The sequence below is a fragment of the Helicoverpa armigera genome, chromosome 19 (assembly GCF_030705265.1).
Source record: "Helicoverpa armigera isolate CAAS_96S chromosome 19, ASM3070526v1, whole genome shotgun sequence".
In the NCBI taxonomy this organism is placed as follows: Eukaryota; Metazoa; Arthropoda; class Insecta; order Lepidoptera; family Noctuidae; genus Helicoverpa; species Helicoverpa armigera.
In genome coordinates this window covers 840620-862417 of record NC_087138.1, presented here as the reverse complement: position 1 = coordinate 862417, position 21798 = coordinate 840620, and the positions used below count along the sequence as shown (strand labels likewise).

At 38.6% G+C, this 21798-nt stretch overlaps 1 protein-coding gene across 1 annotated transcript in view; it reads right to left on the bottom strand.

Annotated features, from left to right (window-relative positions):
• The window catches only part of LOC110373514 (dynein axonemal heavy chain 1), an 85765-nt gene that overhangs the window by 41443 nt on the left and 22524 nt on the right, over positions 1-21798 (bottom strand). The window contains exons 18-38 of the mRNA XM_064039328.1: positions 21062-21289; positions 20090-20188; positions 19258-19401; positions 18213-18393; positions 17015-17175; positions 16236-16335; positions 15347-15538; positions 14187-14364; positions 13628-13760; positions 13146-13373; positions 11545-11683; positions 10704-10882; positions 9974-10137; positions 6583-6759; positions 5838-5961; positions 5449-5546; positions 3124-3196; positions 2727-2844; positions 2170-2348; positions 1009-1171; positions 388-498 (exon numbers count right to left, since the gene is read on the bottom strand). Of these exons, the coding sequence (XP_063895398.1) occupies positions 388-498; positions 1009-1171; positions 2170-2348; positions 2727-2844; positions 3124-3196; positions 5449-5546; positions 5838-5961; positions 6583-6759; positions 9974-10137; positions 10704-10882; positions 11545-11683; positions 13146-13373; positions 13628-13760; positions 14187-14364; positions 15347-15538; positions 16236-16335; positions 17015-17175; positions 18213-18393; positions 19258-19401; positions 20090-20188; positions 21062-21289 (3169 nt within the window). The remainder of the gene's footprint in view (positions 1-387; positions 499-1008; positions 1172-2169; positions 2349-2726; positions 2845-3123; positions 3197-5448; positions 5547-5837; positions 5962-6582; positions 6760-9973; positions 10138-10703; positions 10883-11544; positions 11684-13145; positions 13374-13627; positions 13761-14186; positions 14365-15346; positions 15539-16235; positions 16336-17014; positions 17176-18212; positions 18394-19257; positions 19402-20089; positions 20189-21061; positions 21290-21798) is intronic.

The following is a 21798-nucleotide window of genomic DNA, read 5'->3' as shown; positions in this document are numbered from 1 at the left end:
TAAAATTCGTTAAGAAATCCAAAGGATGAAACATCGCATTGGTATGACCCTAACTTAAATAATCAACAGAATAAAAAATCGTTTTTTTTACCTACAGCAATTTTGGTCGCGTCGCGGAAGACGTACTTTCAGCGACCAGGGATAAAAGTAGCCTACAGTCTACGGCTGTCAAACTGATTATAGTAAAATAATAAAGGGGAAACATTTTTTTGTTTGTTCCTTTCTTTACTTGTACCTAAGGTTCCAAAGGAAAAAAATATTTCACTGTTGGAAAACTACACTATACTTTATCTGGGTACGGGCAGTAATACCCAATATAATGCGATTAGCGGGTGAAAAAAAGCTCTCCAGCTTTATTTTTACGAATAAAAAATATGCGTAACTCACAGTAAAGATCATCGTATCCTTTCTTAGTGAGCATGTTGCGTATCGACTGCTCCATGATACCGTAGTCCACCACCGGCACCTCCACGCGCGGGAACAGGTCCGATATTATACCTGGAAACAATTATTGCCGCTTTACACACTCAGCATAAACAAATTTTCTGAAAAATATGTAAAAATTATAAATCGAATGGTACGGGTTCTTGTTAAATAACTTTGCCGCTAACACATGCGTGAAGTATTGGCTTACAATAATTATGCTACTATTAGAACCAATTTTTATTATTACCTACCTATCTTTTTTGAGAGAGCCCATTTTTGTCTATAGCGCTTTCACACCATAAATATCTAACCTAAACTACCATTTTTATTACCCAACCACCAATTAAATTTGGTGTACGATAGTTTAAGAGTCTAAAACCTTTTTATTGATGTGTTTTTAACCACGGGGGAACATCTAATAAGCTTATATGTCTGTGACAGAGTGCCCGAAAATTACGTATTTTTGCGCAAGTACCACCTTGCTTATGCAATAAGTGATTTTCCTTTCTTTCTTTCCTCTTTCTTTCTTTCTTTCCTCTTTCTTTCTTTCTTTCCTGTTTCTTTCTTTCTTATTTAACTTACCGTTAAACAGCACGAGATCGTTAGCCAGAAACTTGGGCACGTTGACGTCTTTGAGCGCCCGCAGCACGATCTGGCGCTCGTCGCCGTCGGGCATCTGTCGGATGAGGTTGCCGGCCACCGTGATCACCGTCTTCACGGCTCGCATGCCGAAGTCGTAGTGGTCCTGTAATATATACATTACTAGCTTCTGCCAACGGTTTCACCCGCATCCCGTGGGAACCTCTGCACGAACCCGGATAAAAAGTAGCCTATAGCCTTCCTCGATAAATGGGCTATCTAACACCGAAAGAATTGTTCAAATCGGACCAGTAGTTCCTGAGATTAGCGCGTTCAAACAAACAAACAAACACACAAACTCTTCAGCTTTATAATATTAGTATAGATTACTAGCAAACCCGGCGAACTCCGTTTCACCACCAGATGGTTCCGTTTTATGTAAAATTTTGTCTGTTGAAAATTTTCCTGATTTTTTTCTGAATTTTTGCTATAAACCTCACGGAGCCCGAGACCTTTCCAACGAATGCAAAACCGTGGAAATCGGTTCGTGCGTTCTGGAGTTATAGCGGCAAGAAGGAAAAGCCGACTTATTTTTAAATAGTCGATAAAAGCAAAAGTTTCTGATTGTATATGTTTGCAAATAGCTCTTAGTTAAGTCAAAGGGTACACGGTGCAAGTAGCTGCAGCAAATTAACATGCGCCGCGTGACAAGAGCGCGGGTGGGTATGTTGCTTTGGTACATGTGCGAGTTGCTGGACCCGCACGTTTTTAAAATACAGGTAACCTGCGCATGTGCCTCAACATGCGCGAGCTACTTACACCGTGTAGATGCACCCTAAGCAACGCTTGTCGTGGTCGGCCCGTGTATGGGTGACATCTTGTCATGACGAGTCTATCCGTGTTTGCACGAATGAACGATAAATTGGTGGCACAAGCTGACATTTGAACATCTATAGCAGTCGTTACGGGTAGTCATAAGGCAAAAAAGTCTGACAACAAGTCCTATCAAGGTACAACACTAGTACTCAGCTGCATATGGTTAATAGCTAGAAGCCGACCCCAACGTATTTGGGAAAATGCTCAGAAGATGATGAATTCGTTGCACAATCAAGTAAAAATCTATCCAAGAGAAAGAAAAAATCAGTTATTTACTAAGCTACAGACCTGAGTAGACAACTGTTCTGAACTAAGCCGGAAGGTGGTGGTGATCTTGCCGGCTAGGATCTTGGCCTCCGAGAAGCCGAACGAGAAGAGCGAGATCTCAGCGATGAGTGCGTAGTCCGGCACCATCATCGCGATAGGACGGAACAGTGCCTTCAAGTTATCTGGCAACTCGGTACGACCTGAGGAATAAAATATAAATACAGTGTAAATATAATATACAGTGATATTTCAAAGATGTTTTTTTTTTAACTTTTGGGAACCTACACAATCCCAGAGTGACACAGATATTTTCTCGGAGTACGGAAATAAGTCGGTTCGGAACCACACTTGTGAAATCGCGGGAACAGCTAATAACTTTTATCATACATTTTACATCCATACGCATAACTTTTCCATGTATTTAGTAAGTTAAACTGATTATACATCTAAAATATTAATTTATAAACGATAAATTATTCTTATTCTAAATTATTCTTATTCTTATCTATTTTATTTTGTTCCAAAAACGGCATAAATGATTGATCACATACATTTTTTAAAGCAGTAGGTATATGTACCTGCATATCCAGGGTTCATGGTGATGAACACTGAGCAAGAAGCCTTCAGCGGCAAGTCCACGCCTTCGAACATGAACCGGTCCAAGCGCGCTATCTGAGCCTTTTGTATCGTCACCACCTGTTCATTAGTTAATACATTTTAATACCTCATTACCAACCTTAGACCCCGCTTCACTATTACCGATAAAGTGTCAGCTATCTATTAGTTAATCCTATTTGCTCGATAAAGCCTGCTTATATGTAATTTCCGAAAGATATACACTCTAACGTAGAACACGATATGGCTAGATCGAATCACTTGTGAAATGATCCCAAATAAAATTTGGTTGAGGGCAGGAGTATGATTTATTTTAGACTTTATTATAAGGTCCATAAGAATCAAATTAGTATGTGTTACCTGTTGAGCGACGACGGACAGCACTTCTATATCGATGCGATTGAACTCGTCGAAACATGCCCACGCGCCCGATCTACAAACCAAAATGGACAATTATAGCACTGATTTTTGTCTCAGATTTTTTGTTTAAAAGTAATATAGGACTTTGTTTGTAGCGGTAGTGATTTATTTAATTTATTCAAATAGGCTAAAGTAAAGAAAACCCCAAAGTTATGCGGAGAAGTTTGTAAAAACCATTCGAATTTTGCCGCTAAGGAATACTAATTAAGGCTTAATATTGAATAACGAAATTCTGATGGATATATAATAGATAGATATATATGTACTTTATTAAGTACACCAATTTTAAATTTTTGATCTTAAATCTAGTTAAAGTAGGTGACATAATGGGTGCTCTAACGCCCAACATCATAGGACTTTTCTGTCTGCAGAGAAAGAAAAAAAATACTACGCCGCACAGTGTGAGAATCTCGCAATCTAGGGGGATTTAATTCCAGATCGAATTAATTAAAATATACAAGTTAAAAAATAATATTTCTTGGTTTACAAATAAATAAAAATACTTAAATAGTGAGAGAAAATAAAGTTTTGTTTGAAAAAATGCGATATGAATAAATTTTGTTATTTTAGTCACTATTTCCACTTTCGGCCTCATTTACGGTGGGTACAGAAAGCAATTTTAGGACATCAGGATCAGGTTTTCTCTTCATTATAAGTCTCAAGCTGGATATGAAGGGGTCTGATGATATGAGAAGTCTGTTAAGTAGGTCGGTATTGGTGTCTATTCGTGTCGTGTTTCTAGTGAAGAATTCCCTGTATCTTCGGGTATCTTTGTTTCTAGCCTCTTGTGCCTCCTCTGATAACTAGCCAATCGGCAAAATACACGAAGCTATGACATCCCGGACATTAAATAAGACTTTGTGCACACTAACTGGCATGTTATACCATGAGTGTTCCCTAAGATACAAGTTTCTGGTTTCTTCTGTGTAACTATTGAAGGAATCCAAATCGTCTGTAAAACCCGACCCGAGAGTATGATATGAAACCTAAAATGATATGAAACCTCGTTATTAATTCTAAATTTACCCCAGTAATATCAGCACTACCATCATGCTTAATGCTTCATCGGCCGACACAGTCACTTGAACGCTATCGCTAAGAATTTTTTTTGTACGCTTTTCATGATAGAACCTCTCTTAGGTGAACTCATAGAAAGTTCTTTTACGATAGCTGCAGAGTACCTTTTACCAGCTTTTCGAAGGTTAAATTCATGTGCAATCGCTATTTCTTCAGGGCTAGTAGACGATATTAGATTCTGAACTTTGCGTTTTTTGGTTTTATCGCAACATTCTACAAAAATTGTATGTGGTCTTCCTTGTGAGTGGCCAGATGTAGATGGTATTTCATTTAAAACATTATCTGGTAATTTAATGCATTCATTCAACCAAGTAACATTCTTGTTTAAAAAGCGTTCGCGATGTCTAACGCTTGCTGTCCATTTTTCGTTAAGTTTGTTACAGAACTTTCTTTAAAAAACTCTATTTCATTAACAGCACCTTCCGAAAACTGTACTTGAGGGTAATTACCTATTATAAATGCAAAAATAGCATTAATTCGGTCCTCTTTCGCATTTGAGGTCCAAATATCAAAAATTTGTTTTTTTGTAATTTCGGCGGTCATTCTGAAAACCGAAAAAAAATGTTTGACGGTCGCACAAAATCGCAAGTTTTGTAAATTGTTCTCAAAAGTTAAGATTCTAAGCTATAAACTGAAACAATAGAAACACCGGGATATTGAGAGCATTTTTTTCTATACGCCTTTTATTTTGCATATCATCTCAAAAAAATGCTTAATTTAACTGTGCTTTTAAATGATGTCATTAGATCAATGTTTAACTATTACTTAGATAAAATACACGATAACTTACCTTGAAAGATGTACAGAATACAATAATAAAAAAATAAATAAGACTATACGTTAATTTGATCAGTAATCTCAAGTGAAGATGACACCTTAATTTTGTTGTTCGTGTTGTAAAGTTGCAACGATTATTGTCTTACCACTTTAACATTTTTTTATAATTTTTTTAACCTACCTACAAGAATTTCTAGTATGTAGCTATGACAAATGGGGTCTTAGGTATAAATAGGATATAACTTTATTATATATTATTAGAATTTATATTTTGATTTAAATCCCCCTAGATTGCGAGATTCCTTCACTGTGCGCCGACCACAAATAAAAATGAGAATAAGGGCAGGAGGATGATGATAAGTATAAAAACTCATTTGCAAAGGTTTATTGGCGTCTTGGTTTTATACTCACGCAGCCAAGCCTTTGAAGAATTTGCCCATAGCCATGAAATCGAGTTGGTCGGAACAGTTGAACACGACGCACTGGACGGCCAAGGCTTTTGCTAAATCCTGGAAGAACATGGTAAAATTGACAATTCTGTTTATTTTTTTTAATTAATTGCTGTCACATTTTATTTAAGCGAAATTTACGTAGGTATACATATATTTTTTAAGTTTTATAGAATTTTACAGATAGGTTTCATTGCTTGGCCGTCAAAGTTCAGTGTATCTCAGCATTGATGCTGATTTCAGACTATATAGTCTGAAATCAGCGTCCAGGTTTCCTCGAGATGTTTTCCTCTATGTATAAAATAATAAGATAATAGTGAATATATAACTATATAGAGAATACAATTGTACCTTGGTGGTCTCAGTCTTGCCGGTGCCGGCGGGCCCGGCGGGGGCTCCGCCGAACTTGAGGTGCATGGCGCACATCAGCGTCAGGTAGCAGCGGTCCGTCAGCGGCGTGATCACCAGCCGCCCGCTGCGTACCAACACATACTCATTACAATAACAATAAGAATAAAAATATCATTTGTTTACATAAAACATGGTATACAAGATTGTAACTTAAAATATACTTGACGAACATACATGTTTTGCTTAATACATCATCATCATCATCATCATCTCAGCCATTGGACGTCCACTGCTGAACATAGGCCTCCCCCTTAGATATCCACAGATACCTGTTAATACGTAAGTGTGCAAATTTCCCATGCATAACAATACAAAAATAATTTATCTAAACTTATGCTCTCTCATTGACACTAGCCGTTGTAGGTTTCACCCGCGTCCCGTGGAAGCTACTGCCCGTACCGGGATAGAATATAGCCTATGGCACTCAGAAATGTTGTAGCTATCTATCAGTGAAAGAATTTTGGAAATCCGACGATCGGTACATACAAAGGTCAGTGACAATGAAAATGCCGGTGAACAAAAAAGTTCAATTTAATTTAAACCTAAATGTTGTCATCCACTTATGACAAAATTTAGGTTCAATTCATAAGTGGATGACAAAATTTAGGTTTAAATTATTAACTACGAAATTTCACGCCTATTTATACCTACAATAAAAATAATTACGTAACAAACACAGACATACCTATTACCCAGATACTCGTTCTGATAGGTAAAGATGGAGTTAAGCGCTCTCACATCACAGGTGTTCTGACTGAACTGCCGGTAGTACCGGCTGGTGTCTAGGTGTACTTCATCTTGGAAGATGTCCGGCGTCTCGTCAGCTTCTAGAGGCCACATCGGCTTCACGTTTTGATAGTATCTGTAATAAGAAAGGAAATATGAGCGAGGATGCCATGATGTAGGTGAGGGACCATATTCTAGCTCAAGTTAAGTAGGTTAGGCGTGACCAAAATAAAAGGGCAAATACGATGTAATGACAATTCTTAAAATGCTTAAACCTATACCAGGCCTCCGTCACTCCATGTACTTGCGCGCTATAAGTGCCTACCGCCCAGCCGAGCGGTCTCGGTCCGCCGGCGGATCAAGTTCAGTTGCGGTTTTCGCAAGCGAAGCGCGCGCACGCCGCCGTTCAATTTTTAACCGACTTCTAATAGTGCTGTTCGTTCGTACGCGTATTACGATGCCGTGTGGTGCCTTATGTGCTGTAGATAGGTGTAAATCGAGCAAAAGAAGGGATAAACACCTAACATTTTTCCATTTACCTGTCAACGAAGAGAGGTAAGTGATAAATTATTACTAGTTTTTGTCGTTTATTTTTTTTTCCATTCACATACCGTCATTAGAGACCTAATTAAAAGACAGTAGGTGTGCGGACACCGGTATCCACTTAGAATTTGACAGTTTAATAGGTATATACTAAGCGTTAGCTTGCCTTTCAGACACAGATTTACATAGAAACGTTATACCACAGAATAATTAATAGTACCTACAAGGTACAGAAGATGCACTCTTCGAAAGAAAACATTCGAATATAAGCTGCTAAACTAACAACTGCAATAATGTTCATAAAACACTGCAAAGCACGGACGTAACCTTCAAAAAATGTGCCTACAAGTCCTTGACGCGCTCGTAACGAATCAAAATGCGCTTTAAGTCAGTGTAGCGAGAGTTCTTTTTCTTACGCCTGATGAAACACAGTTCTCAATAACATAGATAAAAAGTTATGTTTATTTAATTTTACCGAAGAGGCAGCCCTGCGATTACTGTGGAATCGCGCGGTGCGAAGCAATCACTGCTATACGCTTGAGCATTTAGGCGCATTTTAGCATACAGTGGTTGTTGACGCGAAGGAGTAGGCAATTATCGTAATAGGTATTGGAAATTTTCTAGTGAGTGAAGTATCTGTAGTAATCTGTGCCTATACTATTTAGGTATACAAGGTGTTGATTTGCATCTGTTAATATGCACTGCTTTTGTTGTCATTGTAATGTCGTAGTATTTCAGAAGTAATCCAATTTTATGAATGAAAGGAGATTGGGCAAGAATGTATGAAGTTTGGTCCAAATGTCCACCACGAACGAGACCTATATAATTAAATAGTCCACTTAATTTAGAGTAACTTTTACTAAGTAAAAAAAAAAATGCCAAAAAAAGTTATAGCCAAAAATGTATTCTTAATTTTCGGTAGTTTTTGTATGTTATCATTATTATTTTTGGGTATGATTTAAGCTGTCGTTGTGGCGTTTGCCCTCAAAATAGTAGATTTGTCACCAAAATGTAGTCACCAAACAATATAAAATCAATTCCACAATAATTACCGAAAATCATGGAGATATGGGGTCAAGTACCAAATAAATGGTTTTGTATGTATTATAATAGGTTTGTCCTAACAGTATTTAAGCAAACTAATTTAAAGAGATCACCAATAAATCATATATTATATCACTAGAAAATTTCATAAAGGTCTAAAAATGTAGGGTGGTCGTCATCATCCTTTCAACCAAAAGAGTCTACTACTTAACTGGCCATGTGCCTCCCCCAAGGGTCTTAATTTCCACAGGTAGTATAAATATATTTAAATTAAATTTCTAACTGAATAGTAAATAAAAAACTTAATTAAAGTCAAAATAATCACAACAATGAACGTAATCGTCGCGAATGAAGTAAACTTGCATCTCGTTGCCCGCGCCGCGCATCGTATGATCGTACCTACAACCCATTCGTTGAGGCCCGAAAGCGCGCCAATTTGTCTCCCTTCCCTTCCTCTTCCCTTTGAACATATGTTCATTAAAATTATAAACTGATGTATTAAATTGGTATCGAATACATTATTTTACTAACTGAACGAAATAAAATGTAACTACTGTATTGGTGACAAAATAACAAATAAAAAGGAATCGCAGTCAGGGATCGATTAATCGATTTATTTGGTGACAGATCTACCATTTTGAGCACCAAGCTATTATTTAAGTAATAAAACTATTATTATGAGAACGAAGTTTATATTCATGTAATGCACTACAATTTTATTGGTAATCCATCTCATATTTTACACATTATATAACAATAATTTGGTAATTCATACCTGGGAACACTCTTTGTTTATCTGAGAACGAAAATATTTCGTGGCGATAGATCTATTTATTAGGTGATAAAACTTGATGACAAATATAAATTTTGGTGACAAAAAATATAGTTCCCATTATTTTTTATTTTATTCCACTTCCATTTCCGCACTTTATCTAAAACTAAGATGAGTAAGACACATTTGCATATAAACAGCCCATATTTTTTTGCCCGATGGATGTACGAATCACTAACCAACTGAGGCACCAGAAGTGCTTGAATATACTCAGCGGTGCCTGGATCTAAAAAAGTTCGATGTAACTGGTGGTGGCTTCTCTCTAATAATGAACAATTCTATTTTTTCAGAAGTTACAGAAAGTACGAAAATCGAACATAACGAAAAGTAATTAAAAAATGAAACTGAAAAAATCTATAAAATGTTTTATTTGATTTTGCTATAACTTTTTTCTGGCATTATATTTTTTTTTACTTTCATAACAAAAACTGTTCTATATTTAACGGGCTATCTAGCCATATAGGTCTCGTTCGTGGTGGACATTTGGACCGGAATCGCCCATTGTCCTTTATGAATAATCGTCGCGTATGCCTTGTGTTTGCGTTTGTGTGACGGCGCAGTATGGTTTTAAGGCCAGTAACATACACGCCAAGTTTAAATACGGCTAGATGACATTGACGGAATTCTGAAAAAAATTTAAAAAAATTACATATCAATTTTTTTGTTGATTTGGGTTGAGAATCATTAGCATAATTACGTCCTTGAATATGGCACGGATGCAAATCAACAGCTTGTATAGGTAAAGCTGAAGAGTATTTTTTTGTTTGCTGAATGCCTTAATTTTTATTTGTCACACACAGAATACAGACAAGAAGAAAAATATAACAAATAGGACAAAGGCACAGCTTATTTCCTGTTATATAGGCCTGTTATAGGAGAGTAAGAATAAAAAGAATTAATCTCAGTAAAAAAACTTGTAAAAGCAGTTGACCTGAGCTGACAGATCCACTGGAAGTCGGCGAGGTTGCGCACGTTCTCGTCGACGAGCGTGCGCGTGACGTCGCGCGCGTGCACCTCCACCACGATGAGCGCGCACAGCACCTCGCGCTGGAAGTACGTCAGCTCGCCCTTCACCAGCGCGCGCAGCGAGTCCAGCTACAGGGGGGAGGTAAATACTGTACATGTAATAGATGGTGACAAGCTGTTCACACGATTTTTTTGGTATAGAAACTGCTCGACTGACGATATCACATGCCACATCACGCGCATTATGTCAGCGTTGCTATTTGTACATCTATAGACCTGCATAGAGATAGCTACATCGAACGACGCTCGACTCGCCTCGACTCGATTTGACGTTAAATCGTTTACTGTTTTCAGCCTGAACTTTTATATGGGATCGTCGTAAACAACAGCCACCGTGTTCTACGGTCGCTAGCCTGTCTGCCCTAAATATAATTCAACACAAAATACCAAAAACGTTCTTCTTCTTAATTCCTTATTCCCAAGTTATTTAGGGTCAGCGCAATAAGTTATGTTTTCATCAAGTCAAGTAGTAAGTCATCTTTGCCTCGATCTACATTTGCCTCTCCATCCTTCCACATTCTTACGTCACGCAGTTTTTATAGAGGTATGCATTTCACACCTTTTTATGACACACCATACTATGACTAACAAAATACAGATTCTACAGGGTATCAAAATGCAGTGCGAACTCTCACCATCTTCAAGTTCTCGTCGAAGAAGAACTCCATGCGGTACTCGTCGATGGCGTTCTCGACGCCGGCGGTCCAGGCGGTCTGCGAGCCGGCGATGACGACCTGTCCCGGCCAGCGCAGCACCCACTGCGAGCGCGGCATCTCCCACAGCTCCGCCAGGCCCGCGATCAGCGTCAGACGAACTGAATACGAACATTGACATTTATTTACTAGCTTTCGCCCGCGGTTTCACCCGCGTCCCGTATAGCCGGATGGTGACAAAAACTAAAACCTTCTCCCAGGTCTAAATTTTCAGCGAAATCGGTCAAGCCATTTTCATGTTATGTCGTGACAACGGAAAGCGGGATTCATTTTTATAAATATAGATTCATGTAAATATACACACTATCGTTACAGTTTTACCATATACATGCACATACAACATGAATACATAAATTAAACTTACATCTAACACGAAAACAAAAGAAAAAAAAACTGAACTGCAATATTATAAATGTGAAAGTAACTCTGTCTGTCTGTCTGTTACGCTTTCGACTTGCGGTAGCGTCAGTTCGTTCTTCGAGTTGGAATCAAACTTAATGGCGGTCATAATAATATTTTTTGGTAAGCGAACACTTTTGCACATCGCACATCACAAGATAAAACAAAAGGATTTGGAGGAGGAAAAGCTGTTTTCCTAAGTAGGAACGACATGGTAATAAAACTGTCTCTTTCCGATAATAATTTATAACCAAGTTACCGCGCCTGACCGATCTTCCGTAGGATATCTCACCTCATCTTCCTCTGTAGACCTGTTAGATTGGAAACCGACCCTAGTTAGGAAAAGGCTAGGCAGATGACTCACTGGAGTGCCTCATGGTATCCTCAAGCAGCAGCAGCCACTGCTCCACGTTGGAGGAAGGCAGGAACTTGTACTTGAGCTCCACGATCTCGCCCTCGCTCGAGTGCATGTGTGTGATCAGCAGGTCTGATTGGAACGTCACCTGAAAACAATACATTTTATTACCATAATTATAGGCAATTTCACCTTATTGATAAAGTCTCTGATAGCCTATCAAGAACATATCTCACAGATAAACTATATATTTTGGTGTCACAGGTCTACACAGCAAATTAACTGTTAATTGTTTTTTATTATTTCGTTAAGTTATTGCGTTAATTACGCTTTGCAAATAGGGAGGAGGCACAGGCATTGTTTTGTCTAAAAGGGGATTCTGTACACACTAATGTAAACAAATAATTGCTGGGGAGTTTGTTGCGCCACTTCTTCTTCCCAGCAAAAACACATAGAAAGTGGTGAAGGGCGGGCGTTTTAGGGACTGTCTTTTGTAAATTTGACGTTCAAAAAGGGGAACAAATATAATGACCACCATAAAATGCTTTGATACCCTTAGTTTTGTAACCAGAAATATCTACTGAACTCCAGAAAAATAAAGTCTAAAAATGTAATAGTACCAGCTATTTAAGTCACGACTTCACTTTAAATTGTATTCGACCACCAAATTTAGTAAATGATCACCAAACTCTTGACGACCAAATTAATGTATTATTTTTGCCTAAATAAGTCACTGTGATTGCCATAAAATGTAGGCTTATTACCAAATAAAGTATTATAATGCCATATTAAGTTATGTGTCCGGCTTGCAATGCATGCGTGAGTGTCAGTATGACGAGTGACAGGGGAAAATGGAAGAAAATGACATATTGCGCCGACCCCAAGTAAAATTGGGAACAGGGCAGGAGAAAGAAGAAGAAGAATGTGTTTCTCAATACACTCCCTCGAAAACACACTCCTATCGCACGGTTTAGAGGCATGCAATAGACAATTTTCCACCCTAGTGCAGGAAAAGGGTCCCCATAATGTTATTACATTTATTGTATCAGGCCGAACTTCTTTTTTTGGAGTCAGTTTATTTACTTAAACAGGATAGCAAGATGTAAAAACTTTGATTATCATTTTATATTAAAACGCTGGTGTGATTTTGATGATCATTTACTACTATTGGTGATCATTTACTACTTTTGGGATAACAATGATTTATTTGGACTCATTTTGCTTAAATAGGATAGCAGAATTTAAAAACTTTGGTTATAATCCTACTTTAAAATGGTGGTTTAATTTTGGTGATCATTTACTATTTTTGGCTTACGCATGATTTATTTTGGAGTATTTCACTTAAATAGGACAGCAAAGTGTTAAAACTTTGGTTATAGTTTTACATTAAAATGAGTTTCATTTTCGTGATCATTTAGTATTTTTGTCTGCTATTTGTTACTATATCTGGTGATCAGTTAAACATAAGCCTTCAGAAAGTACTGATTTTCAGCCTACTTTTAATAAATGACTTGATTTTGACACAATAAATTATTCTCATTCTTATTATCTGTCATAATGAACATTTTAAATAAATACATACATATATTAGTCACCCTTTCCATACTAACCTTGGCAATATTTTCGAAGCACTTCCTGAGATGGGGCTGCACAGCCCTAGGGTTCCTACTCTGTGACAGGATCTCCAGTAGCTCATCGTCACTGAGGAAGAAGAACCTCGGGAACCGAAGCCGCTTCAGCTCCATGTACTCGTTCAGGCCTCGGGAGACCACGGCTAGGAGATGAATGGCTTCCGACAGACTGTCCAACAGTCTACTGTCTGGGCATATTATCATTATCTGCGGGAATTCAGAAATTGTTTAATAAAAGGAGCCTGGAAACAGAGCTTAAACAGTATAATTTTTATTGTAAGCCAAAAAACGGAAAGGAGATAACCGCGGGCAAAAATTGGGCACAATTAGTTTGAAAAATTATTTTTCTTTGTGCTAATCGACATATTATATTAACGTATTTAATTTAATGTGATTAGGTACGAAACACGTTGTATAAGATAAATAAATAAAATACAAATTCTGATGATGTAATCCGTTACCTTAGGACAGGCGGCTGCGGAAGACATGATACGTCGCCAGATACGCTCCATGGTGCCGTACTTCTTCGTCTCCATCGGCAGCTGCCGCGCTATGTCCTCCGACGTGAAGATCGGCTCCAGGTACATCCATTCTCTAATTTGGAGACAATATAAAATACTTTCATATTATAATGCCAAAAAATTAATCTAGGAAACTCTGTCATAAAAAGAAAATAAATTGCCAAGATGACAAACAAACTGGCCAAGTGCGAGTCGGACTCGCGTACGAAGGGTTCCGTACCGTTATTTATACAACGAACAAAAAAATCACGTTTGTTGTATGGGAGCCCCCCAAAATTTGTATTTAATTCTAGTTTTCAGTATTTGTTGTTATAGCGACAACAAAAATACATCATCTGTGAAGATTTCAACTCTCTAACTATCACGGTTCATGAGATACAGCCTGGTGACAGACGGACGGACGGATGGACAGAGGAGAGAAAACGATAGGGTCCCGTTTTACCTTTTGGGTACGGAGCCCTAAAAATAGTAGGTATAAACAAGAATACTTTATACATACTTCTGGCACTCTATCCATTCATCGACGACTTTCTGTGTGAGGCGCAGTTTATCGTCCCACTCCTGGATTCGAAGCTCGAACGCCGCCTTGAAGGGACTGAACCCTAACTGCTGAGTCGCGAGGAGATGTTCGTCTAACAACTGTAGCGTTTCATCAGCTATCTTCATTATAAACGTGCCTGATATGGAAATTTTCTTCTTATTAGTAAAAAAGTAACAATTTTGGTAATAATAATATTTATAGTCTTTAAGGTATCTATTCTTTAAGGTATATGTGATAATGTAGCCTGAAAACAAAAGTGCTTTGTTACATTTAAAAAATGCAGACCAATATTTTGTAGTTGAAAAATAGAACACACTAATAGCAATAGTCCAAATTAATCCTACGAAAAGTCGGTCAGATAATAATAGTCCTACAAAAGTCGGTACGATTATTTGTCCTACTAAAGTCCGATGTCGGCAGCGTTATCCTATTTTTTGTGGTTGGCGCAATATGTTTTCTTCTTCCATACTTTATACTAGAGTCGTTACGTGTCCTTGGCATTTGTTACGGGTAGTCAGAAGCCAGTAAGTCTGACACCAGTCTAACCAAGGGGTATTGAATTGCCCGGGTAACTGGGTTGAGGAGGTCAGATAGGGCAGTCGCTCCTTGTGGCACACTGGTACCCAGCTGCATCCGATTAGACTGGAAGCCGACCCCGACATAGTCGGTAAAAGGCTCGGGAGATGATGATGTGTTACGCATGTTACAAAGTGTGTGTTAAGTATGAATGTGGAAGGATGGAGAGGCAGAGGTAGACCGAGAAAAGATGGATTTCGATGAAGGAATGGAAGAAAAAGGTATGTTGCGCCAACCAGAAATGACTTGGGAACAGCAGTGTGATTCTATAAGCTTCACTCTAAACTTCGCATCTGAATCCGCCGTGAGTTACTACACTAGCGCTACTCTTGCGAGCGTGTTTGCGAGTTGAACTAAATTAAACTCGAGATTTTGACAGGTAAAGTATGAGATGACATTTAGAACGTTTTGAACCGAATGTGAAGTGAGAGTGAATAGCGAAGTGAAAAGTGAAGTGAGATGCGAGTTGTTGTTAGAATTTTATAGAATCGACGTACAGGGCAAGAAGAAGTAGAAGATTTTATACTGATATAGAGTCGTACCGGTGTTCTTATAAGCGTTCATTTCAAGAGCCTTATTAGCCCATTCGGCCTGCATCTTGTCGAGCGACTGCTCGATGACGTACTCCTTGCTGGCCAGCTCGCCGATGTCGGCGATGAGCTGGCCGTGAGCGGCTACACCTTGTTTCAGGCACATCTGGAACGTCTGCTTCTCGTTCATCGTTACTGTTATACCTGCATACATATACAAAGAAAGCATGAAAGATTGATATGGGTAAGTATTGGGTTGCCCAGTTAACTGAGTTGAGGGGGTCAGATGGGCAGTCGCTCCTTGTAAAGCACTGGTACTCACCTACATCCGGTTACACTGGAAGCCGACCCCAACATAGTTGGGAAAAAAGGCTCGGAGGATGATGAATATCTCATTTCTTTTTAAGACACTTATATTAGCTTCTCTTGTAAATAAGAAAATCTTTGTATCTTAATTTGATCCACTTCCCGGTCTTCGATTAGGATGACATTTTGCAAACGCTCTGAGTTCTGATGACAATACCTGACTAGCGAGCTTTTTTTAGTTTTTTTAAATGTTTTTTTATGTAATCTGTATCTAATAAAATAAAGTTGATAAAAAAAGATTTGTAATTTTAAAAATATGTGAATTTATGAATATTTCAAAAAACTGCCTAGTCTTTTCCTAGCTATGTTATTATCTACGTATATTTTATCCGCGTACGGCAGAAGTTCTCCCGGGACGCAGGTGAAACCGCAGAAAAGCAGCTAGTTAAAAATAAAATCGCCCATTGTGTGTATTTTTTTCTTTCCTCCTAACTTAAAAAGAATACCGCATCTTTCATCATCATGTTAAAGTGACTTCTCTAAAAAACACGAAAACCTACCTATTCTTAAGACTAAGTTTATACGGAAACATTACCTGCTTTCTCCATGAATTCGTTCCAATGTCGCTCCTTCATGCCCGGGTTCCTGACCGCTTGTATGATCGGTATCAATGGACGGAATTCGTCGATATTGTCCTAAAAAAATAGTTCTTTGTTATTATACGTAACATACAGGAGCCACGTTTTGAAAAGCAAAAAATATATAGCACATATTTTTGGTGACCGCAACAAAACAATTTAAATTGAAGCTACACTACACTAATATCATAAAGGTCTTCATTGTTATAAAGTTGTGAGAAAAAATATAAAATACTTTAAGATTGAACATTCTTATGTACATACTTTAATTTTATTACCATCCCTATTGCAGGAACATTATTAATGAATAAACATGCTACATCCCAGCAAAAACAAATAGGAAGTGGCGAAGGGCGGGCGTTATTAGGGGCTGTGTCTTACATGTTCGACGAATCAAATCAAATTTGTTAACATAGGTAAGTAAAGGTCTTATTTTTAAATTACATATCGCCATGTTATGCCCGAAGGCGTACAAATGTGCAATTATAGTATTGTTACACGTATATTTTTGTTTCCAATGACAACGTTCGGGAAGTGCTATTTTTGTTAGAAGTCGGTGGCGAAATAAACTTAGGTACATCCATTAGAAACCGATTTCTAGGCCGATGCACCTAAGGAATAGTATATATTTTTTTGTTTTTCAGTGTTTTTGGGTTTTGTAACAAGTTTTTTTTTTTTATAAATGCTTATTTCAGAAACACGCTTTATACATATAAAAGTACGTGAATGTATTTACCCGTATAGTGACAGCGACGGCCTGCACTTTGGGCATGTCCTGGAAGGTGCGGACGCACTTGATGATGGTCTTGTAGTACTCGTTGACGAGCGGCTCGATGGTGTCCGCGTCCACGTACATCAGGGGATTGTCCAGCCACACCTCGCGGGCTTTCAGGAAATCTGAACAACAAATATACTAACATTAGAACATGTTATTAGTTAAGGCTCGGAAATCATAGAAGTTAAAACACATAGGAAGTGGTGAAGGACCGGCGTTTTTAGGGGCTATATTTTGTTAAATTTACCTTCAAACAGCCAGGCTACTTTGGCTTTTGCTTGTCATTTGAAAAATTCTTTCACTATTGGAAAGCTAGATTATCCCTGAGTAACTGAGGTTATCCGTGTGAGAGGTGGCCTGTGCCCAGCAGTGGAACAATAAAGAAAAGACAAACGAACAAAAAAAACTGAGGTTGTATTTTGTCCAGGCGCGGAAAGTTGTTCCCAGGGACGCAAATGAAACTACGAGAATAAACTTGTCTGGAATATAGGCTGAACCAATTTTACTGAAAATTTGTAGAAAGGGTAATTAAGAAACAGGAGACGGATATATAACTTATTATCTAATATCCCGGTATTTCTTCAAGGTAAGTCTGAGGACTTGAAATAACTGAAAAAATCTAGTGTCTTATGAATACCCTTGCTGAGCTCCGATCAAGCGGACTCTCTTACTTTATTTTAACACTAGCAGTTTTCCCGCGGTTTCATCCGAATCCCGTGCGAACTACTACTGCCCATACCGGGTTAAAATATAGCCAATGTTACTCAGGAAAGGTGAAGCTTTCCAACAGTGAAAGAATTTTTAAAAGCGATCCAGTAGTTTTTGAGTTTATCTGTTACAAACAAAAATATATATTTTTATTATCTCTTTGTAATATTAGTATAGAAAGCCGGAAATATCCAATAATATTACTTAGAAATTTAGTTATACCTACTCATTTTTTTTTCTCTTTGTGTTTAAAATGCTATTGTGTAAAGCTTATATTATTATCTCTAAAAACGTTGCACTGATGTGTGATCACGTTATTTCTAGGCTGATATTATAAGCGAGGACTTTTAATTGGCTCTCTGTCGACTATGTCTCCTTCTATTGTTTAGTTTTTGTTTAGCTGTAAGTTCTCCAGAGTGTACTAAATAAATAAATAAACATTGTCACATACCTGAGGCAGTGACCCACAGATTCCTATAAGGTTCGAACTCCTTAACCAGCTTATTAAGATCCGCGAAGGCGACGACTGGCTGGCCGAACAACTTCTGTCTCTGGTTGAGGATGCGGCCCCAGTCCTGAGCGTCCTTCATCGCCTTCCAAGCTTTTTTGATGTCATTGGCAATTTCATGCACCTGGATAAAGGAAGGCAAGGAGTGATGAATAGTTTTTCAACGCCTTGGCATAATTATCGGCACGAATCTTGAGCTCTGACCTACATCTGCGCAGAAGTGATTTATTAGCAAAGAACCAATCCTGAGAGACGGCTATGACGCGATGCACTGAGGGCCAATCACCGCTTTAGCCCGCCCCGCGTCTCACTTCATACCACAAAAGGGACCAATAAATTACTTCTAGGCAGGTGAAGGTCAGAGCTCAAGATTCGTGCCGATAACTATAACTAACATTTAACACTTTCGTTGCCGCTGCGATTTTCACGATGTATACTGGGAGGCCGCGTACATTTTGCATTGGACTCGCGAGGCGAGTTGCCAGCGCTGTAACACTAATTGAAACGACTCGCCTCGCGAGTTCAGTGGCATTGCGTTAGGGTAAAAACTATGTTTAGGTCACACCAACTATGTTGGGGTCGGCTTCCAGTCTAAAGGGATTCAGCTGAGTACCAGTGCTTTACAAGAAGTGACTGCCTATCTGACCTCCTCAACCCAGTTACCTGGGCAACCCAATACCACTTGGTTAGACTGGTGTCAGACTTACTGGTTTCTGATTACCCGACGACTTCCAAGGATGTTCAATGACAGCCGGGACCTACAGTTTAACGTGCCATCCGAAACACAGTCCCATTGGTGTCTAAGGTATACTTAGTAGAAAGTACATACAAACTTAGAAAAGTTACATTGGTACTTGCCTGACCTGGGATCGAACCCGCGCCCTCATACTTGAGAGGTTGGTAAAGATACCCACTAGGCCACCGTGACGTGTTTAACGCAATTAAAAATTATTTAATTAGCGCGTTAATAGAAACAGGTTGCACATACCTTAGAGAAGTCATTCTGCAGAGTGAGTGTCATACACTGCGCGGTGAACATGTCGATCTTGTCGTATAACGTCTGTTCGTCTTGCATGTGCAGCTTCCAGAACTTCTCCTGCTCTTCCTCTAGGAACAGAACTGTGTCGTCCACCTGGAAACGTGTGTAAATACTAGGTACTAGTCGCTTATTGGGTTAATCTATAGGTACTTAATATTGAGTTTGTTTGTTTGAATGCGCTTATCTAATACTAGCTTCCGCCCGCGGCTTCACCCGCGTCATGTTCGGTTATATCGCGTTTCCAAGAGAACTCTTCAAAAGTCCGGGATGAAAACTATCATATGTTCTTTCTCAAGGTCAACTCTATCTCTATATCAAATTTTATTAAAATCAGTTCAGTGGTTTAGACGTGAAAGCGTAACAGACAGATAGACAGAAAGACAGAGTTACTTTCGCATTTATAATATAAGTTGGGAAAAAAATTCAGTGTTAGATAGCCTGTTTATCGAGGAAGGCTATAGACTACTTTTATCCGGGTTCGTGCAGAAGTTGATGCGGGATGCGGGTGATACCGCTAGCAGAAGCTAGTATTGTATAAATCGTTACTTTTATTCGGAATGTTAAAGTGTATTTCACATAATGTGCATTCACGGAAAAACTATATTTTTTTTGTTATATTTGCCAGCTCTAAAACTGTTTAAAAAAATATTTATCTTTTCTGTTGGTAACCTACCCAATGCCCAGGTGGAATAGGGAATATTTTATTTAAGTATTACAAGTAGTTTTCGGACACGGGAGAAACCACGGGAAATAGCTAGGAACGAAAAGAGTTTCTTTATACCTGCTTAGTTATTTGCAGAGGCCACCCGATAGCTTCCCACAGAGCTCTAAAGTCCTCATTCTCTAGAGGCATGAAGAAAGCTTCCAATACTTCGTAGTCCTGGAAAAGAAATTTTTTTGTAGGACAATCATCAAAAATCTGTATTTCAAGGACATATTTATGAACAGGACTTATACTCAGCTACATCCGGTCAGACTGGAAGCCGACCCCAACACAGTTGGGAAAAAGGCTTGGAGGATGATTTATGAAGAGGACAAGAATATTAAATTAAAGGCAGATCTTAATATCACTTGGGCTGCGGGATTGTTCGCGCGAGTTACCGCGGCGCTGGTACATAAAGTGCTTAAGAAGAAACATGATGGGTTTAGTCAGTAAAAGTCTGACACTCCCCCACGCTGCAATAATAGCGGGAGGAGTCATTTGATTATTTCCCATAAAAAAAACGAAAGGTCTTAATGTCACTTTTATGGCACAATCATGAAGTACTTTATATCATATTTATTATGCACTAGCTTTTGCCCGCGGCTTCGCTCCCGTCAACTGACTTCTCTATATTACCCTATTTTTTTTTTCATAATAACCTTCTCCTGACAATAACAAACACAACAAAAAAAGAATTAGCCAAATTGGTCCAGGCGTTGTTGAGTTATGCGCTTACCAACACATTTTGCGATTCATTTTTATATTATAGATGTAAACTGTAAGAAACGGAAGAAACTTTCTAGTATAATTTTATTTTAGGCTCATGTTTTATCCCCTGAATCACCTTTTGTGATTTTTTGTTTTTTGCTCAAAAATTGAGTTCAGAGAATCCACCGTAACATACATACCTACATACAAAGCAAGTGAAATAAAAGCTTCTTTTTGCCATTTAAATAACATATTTACATTGTGACAAACACATACACATTGGAGAAATCTCAAAAATACTGCAGCCAAAAGGCTACCATTTAAATTAGTGTTGTGACTTACCGAGTGCACCTTCCTCATTATATCATCTTGTGTCTTAAGCGCAAAGGGTATCGACTCCATCCACTCTCTGATCTCGAACACGTGCTCTATAGTGTTGGGCTTCTCGCCTAACTTGCGCATGATGCCCTTGTAAGCTGTGATCACGTCATCGACAACTAAACGAACCTCCTCTGCCCACATCACTAGCAGCGCTTTGATTATGTCCGACCGCTTGTTCACTAGAAGTTGCTGGAAAATTATGAAGACATTATGCATCTACCTGTACTAATGATGGCGTGTAAATGCGATTTCAGCCACGGCGGCTGTTCTCATGTAAGGAGATCAGCCAGCTGCGCAGGACATATTATATAGTGCACGAGCATTTGCGCAGACACAGGTGCACTCACTATTCTCTCAATCTCATACCGACACTACCGGAGAGAGATCTATACCAGTGGCGAGGCGTCCTTATAAGCCGATTCCCATCGGCTTCCCTTTCGAATTTCAAGAAAGAAGCATAGGTATAAGTTATAATATAAGTATAGGTATAATTAATATAATCATTTAAACCACACAATTTAAATATGTAGGTATAACAAAACGCCTACCACCGTAAAAAAAAAGTCTATAAATTACTTGAAACATTTTGGTCCTACTAAACAAGCCGCGGCTTCCTCCTCCATACAAAACTACGCTTGCGTGACGTCATCCACGCCGCGCCGCGCGATGTTCGCAAAATAAGGGCGAGCGGTAAGCCG